Here is a 5,435-nt window from a genome sequence, read left to right on the forward strand (position 1 = left end):
ACACACACACACACACTCCAGCAAATTCAGCAAGACTGTCAGCAATCGCACCAGCAGCTACTAATCAAACAGGTTGATGTGACTTTGGGAGTTTTCTGGAGTTGATATGCCTTTATCTCATTAGTCCTGCTGTTCATCAAGCTTCAGGCTCTACCTGGTAACCAGCAGACCTTGGTTGCTATGGTTATATCTCTCTCTATTCGCTGTCCTGTAGCTCTCTTCACCTCATTTTACACTGCTATTGCACATGACGATGATGATGATGATGAAGTGCAGGTATGACTGAATGAAGGCACTGCAGTGGCTGTGGTTTGATGTCCTCGTGTGTCGATCTCAACTATATATCAACCAGAACCATTAATCTGATAATATTGTCCATCGGCCAATAACTGTTTGATGATTAACAGTAATATTACCTCCATACCTCAGTACCAAAATCGACTGATAGGTTTGTCAATGGATGATCAATGGGTGAATCTCATGAAAACACGGTCACATTATATTTCATCCAAAAGAAACTATATGTATATTGCATTAAATATCAATATATTTTCATGATTATTGAGCTGTTTTTGTTTACTGTAATGCATTTTATTAATACTCATTACTTTCAAGAGTGATTCTTTATTGAAACTTTTTTTTTTTTACACACAATTTACAAAATATATCATTTTCAAATAATGTTGAGGAGATTTTTATTGAATTTTGTGTGATGTTATAGTTTAGCACTGGACATTAAAAACTTTCATGCATTAATGAAAAAGTAAACATGAAGCTAAGATGTTATTTTTAAATGAATGACTGCCGAATCTTTAATAAAAAAAATTTAAAAATGAATGTAACATTTTTAAAGATCACACAAGGTTTTATTTGATCATTTCGTGTTATTTGCATTTCTGTTAAACAGTACTATATTTACAGGGTGCGACAGATGTAAACGTTCAAATAAACAACATTTAAAACATGTACCATGTTTAATTTCTCGAAAATCTGTATAAATCTGATGCATGTTTCTGAACTGTGTGTGTGTGTGTGTGTTCAGTTGTGTGTATATTTGAACACTCACACACACACACAGGTTTGTTTTTGTGAAAAGTGGGGACTCTCCATAGGCGTAATGGTTTTTATACTGTACAGACCGTATATTCTATTGCCCTACACCAACCCTACCCCTAAACCTACCCCTCACAGGAAACTTTGTGCTATTTCAGATTTTCAATACACTCCATTCTGTGTGATTTATAAGCGTTTTGAAAAGTGGGGACATGGGGTAATGTCCTGAAAAGTCACCTTCTCCTTGTAATACCTATGTCATACCCTTGTCATTATACAAATGTATGTCCTCATTTGTCACAAAAACGCACACACTCACACTCACAGAGGAACTGATATAACTGCACCAATGTGCACGCACGCACACACACACACACACACACACACACACACACACACACACACATCTCTAAATGCTCTCGTATTTCACAGTGGGTGGAGGATGTGTCTGATTTAACTCAACCCCACCTCTCCTCCAACCTCAAAGACTTTGAAAAGTGGGGACATGGGGTAATGTCCTGAAAAGTCACCTTCTCCTTGTAATACCTATGTCATACCCTTGTCATTATACAAATGTATGTCCTCATTTGTCACAAAAACGCACACACTCACACACACTCACACTCACAGAGGAACTGATATAACTGCACCAATGTGCACGCACGCACGCACACACACACACACACACACACACACACACGCACACAGTGAAGGTTTAGTTGTTTACTCTCTGAAGCGCTCAGGCGCCCTCTAGTGTTCAGAGCGCCGCTGCTGTCACGTGACCGACTCTCGGTTTCTAGTCATTAACTGTAACAGAAATTAATCTTATTTCAGTCCTTTTCATTAAACTCATTTCTCCTTAGCAGGAAACAGTCTAAACCAACCCTCGTCTCAGAATAACCAAAATCATGGAAACTCATGAGCACATGTGATGCTTTCAGAATTCATTACTGAGATATTTTGAGTTATCATCTATGATCAGACAGCTGCCATTCAATTGATTTAATGAAAATAGAATCGACTGTCAATATACTCTGACATACAACCATTCAGACACACAGAAAGAGTTTATAACACACATCATAACTGATGTACTGATAATATATAAACTATAAAATTGCTTGTGCACTGGGTTTAAAGTGTTTAGTGAGTTTAATAACAGGTTTTGGGGCAGTAACAGTGCTTCTGGGTCTGTGGCGTCACTTCCGGTCTCACCTGTTGGGCAGGTATCAAACATGGAGGACAAAAACAAACCAGCGACATAAACGCGACTCATATCTGCTCAAATACCTGCTCATAATCACTCATAATCACTCGCATGTGATCATATATGTCCTGTTATCTGTCATGGATGTGAACAGAAGCTTGTCTAAAGGAGTTTTATCGTGTGTTTTCGTCGGTTTCGGTGAGTTCTGGGTGTTTTTATTCGCTCGGTTTTGAAGCGGAATAAAGTTTGAAGAACTTTAATAACCGGGTTTGAGAGGGTTTATCGCTTCTTAAAGACTATAAATGGGTAACTCGGTGTCATTAGAGATGCGTTGAGTCTGTTTGGGTGAAAGACACACGAGCTAGAGCTGTCAATCATCTGCCGTGTGTAAATATCCATAACACTGATCTATAGATCAGTTACAGTTTCGCTGAATTCCGGAGAAACCTAGCATTCAGTTCCTATGATGGTATTTTTCAACAGTTAAAATGCCACTGCTGTCATTATATGGTTATGTTTTTATAATATCTTTTTATATTCACACTTCATTCACTAGTTATATCTGTCATGTGTGATATTTGAACATCACTAGGGTTTTACACTGAATAATACTGTGAAGGTCATGTGTGAATCAAAACACTCTTTACACTCGTGAATTAGAGTTTAGATGACGTGAGCGGGCGTGTGACGTCACGCGGTGTGATGACGGCTCGTCCCAGAAGTGACGTCATCACGATGATCTGGAGCTCTTACACAAACTGATGCGGTTTAATTTACTGGATCTTCAGTCATCAGTGTTTCTGGACACAGGTCATGCTCATAATGTCCTGCCAGATGCATAAACCACTTAGTCTTAGAAGTTAGTAATGCATTTTTTTTTCTGGTCGTAACTTTTTTTTTTTTGCATAAAAAGGTAGATTGGTCTAATTTGAATCCAAAAAGTATGACCGATTATTCCTTGGCTAGCTGCTAGTTGGTCAGAGTAGTTATAAAGACACTGTCTGTGTTTATGCAGTGAACTGTGATTTAACTGTGTTCACTCAGCTCTAGTGTTTGATATGATATCAGAGTTGAATTTGCAGTTTATGATTTTTATTGTTCTGAGGAACTGAACATCAGATATGACCGATATCTGCTTCATCCGCTGCACCGTTTACAACATAACAGTATACACTAGTGAACTACACTGAGAGTGAGTGACGCAACAACTCAACATGTACAGCAGCACATGTAACTCTGAGAGTTAGTACACATGTAGTTGCAAAGTTACTTATAGTTAGTGGAATGTCTGAAGTGGAATATCAAAATAAAGTGTAACCCTTTATCCTTATAAAAATACCCAAGATCGCTTGAAGAACACAGATAAACCATATATTGTCGCAATCGTACCGTCGTGGTCAGAATTATTGGCACCCTTGGTAAATATGAGCAAAGAAGGCTGTGAAAATAAATCTCTGGAATGGCCAGAGCAGAATATTCATTTTGTGCTCAGTGACCCATTTTTGTGTTGTTTTTGAGGTTTGTGTTTGGATTATGTAATCTTAGACAACTTAATCTAGATATTTTAATCAAATCCGCAAATTTGTGTGAAGAACCAAATTAGCCAGAGATCAGTTATCAAGATTAGAAGATCTGGAACCTTTCAAATCATCTCAGGTGTATTAAGCGACGTACGAAGAATGGGCCCCAGATGTGGTTTCATATTACAGAATGATAGTATTATATACAATGACAGAGGCCACGTCAATTAACATTGCATTATAAAAAATACCCAAGATATAGCTTGAAGAACACAGATAAACCATATATTTTGTGCAATTGTATGTTTATTGTCTTCAAGTTTCATCAGTTATAATTTCTCTATCTGTGTTTTATTCAGCTACAGCGATAACTGGATTTCCTGGAGCGTGGTCAGCGCTATTACTTCTGTGATGCATATGTGGAGTTTCTGCGCAAGAGCGCCCCCTGGCTTCCAGTATGAATTAAACTGTCATTACATTACTTGTGTGCTCAGTAATGCTCACAACACCCTATTTTGGGTTAAAATAGGAAAGATAATACTTTTCTCTAAAGAAACAGGATTCCCTGATTTATCGTCATTGATGTCGTTATTGCAATAAATACCAGAAATTATAGTGATATATTTTTAAGCCCATATCGCCCATCCTTAGCGAACATCGAGTGTGTGAACACCGACTCACTGTATTGTGATTTGTATTTGTACTCACTGGATTTGTATTGTTGCAATCTGTAACTTGCAACTATGTGAATTTGTGTGTGTGTGTGTGTGTGTGTGTGTATGTGGGATTCAGTTTTTTGTTATGTGCTGTTATGTCCATTAGGGAAGTCTGTGATGTGCTGTCCATGCCTCACTGTAATTGCCCCTTGTGGGATTAATAAAGCAGTAAACTAAACCAAGTGTGTGGAGATTCAGTGAACACTGAACACCATGCTTACTGATGTCTCTGTGTGTCAGTGCTGTGGAGGAGCGTGTGTTGTATCTCAGTAGCGGCTCCAGCAGAGGTCAGCGTGGTCAGAGGAGGCACTGTCAGCCTGACCTGCTCCTTCACCTCCTCCAGCAGAATCACCAGCCTCATGTCCATCGACTGGACCTTCAGACCCCACAGCGGCGGTCCTGCCAAAACAGTGAGTAGATCTTCAGCCTTTCCGTTCATCGTGCAGGAATCACTGGTCAGATTGAGCACACAAATCCAGTCATAAGGGTCAATTTTCTGAAATTGAGATGTATACATCATCTGAAGCTGAATAAATAAGCTTTCCATTGATGTATGGTTTGTTAGGATAGGACAATATTTGGCCGAGATACAACTATTTGAAAATCTGGAATCTGAGGGTGCAAAAAAATTAGTGTTGTCAAACAAATAAATCGCATCCAAATTAAAAGTTTTTGTTTACATAATATATATGTGTGTGTGTATATGTATGTTTATTATGTATATATAAATACACACACACACACGCATGCATATATTTAAGAAAAATATGTTATGTTCATATATTAAATATATTTATATATAATATAAATTATATGAACATAAATATATATATGCAAATACATGGATGGATTTTCAAAATATATACTGTATGTGTGTGTATTTATATATGCATAATAAATATACACAGTACACACACATATATTATGTAAACAAAAACT

At 37.7% G+C, this 5,435-nt stretch overlaps 1 protein-coding gene across 3 annotated transcripts in view; it reads left to right on the forward strand.

Annotated features, from left to right (window-relative positions):
- The first annotated feature begins 2,238 nt into the window (after positions 1-2,238).
- mpzl3 (myelin protein zero-like 3) overlaps positions 2,239-5,435 on the forward strand; it is an 8,490-nt gene continuing 5,293 nt past the window's right edge. For 2 of the 3 annotated variants that reach the window (XM_016515314.1, XM_016515315.1), the window contains exons 1-2: positions 2,239-2,458; positions 4,737-4,906. In XM_016515314.1, coding sequence (XP_016370800.1) covers positions 2,401-2,458; positions 4,737-4,906 — 228 coding nt within the window. In that variant the 5' untranslated portion in view covers positions 2,239-2,400. The remainder of the gene's footprint in view (positions 2,459-4,736; positions 4,907-5,435) is intronic. The other variant, XM_016515313.1, reaches the window with a different exon arrangement.

Source organism: Sinocyclocheilus rhinocerous, unplaced genomic scaffold (assembly GCF_001515625.1).
Source record: "Sinocyclocheilus rhinocerous isolate Xijiao unplaced genomic scaffold, SAMN03320098_v1.1 scaffold867, whole genome shotgun sequence".
In the NCBI taxonomy this organism is placed as follows: Eukaryota; Metazoa; Chordata; class Actinopteri; order Cypriniformes; family Cyprinidae; genus Sinocyclocheilus; species Sinocyclocheilus rhinocerous.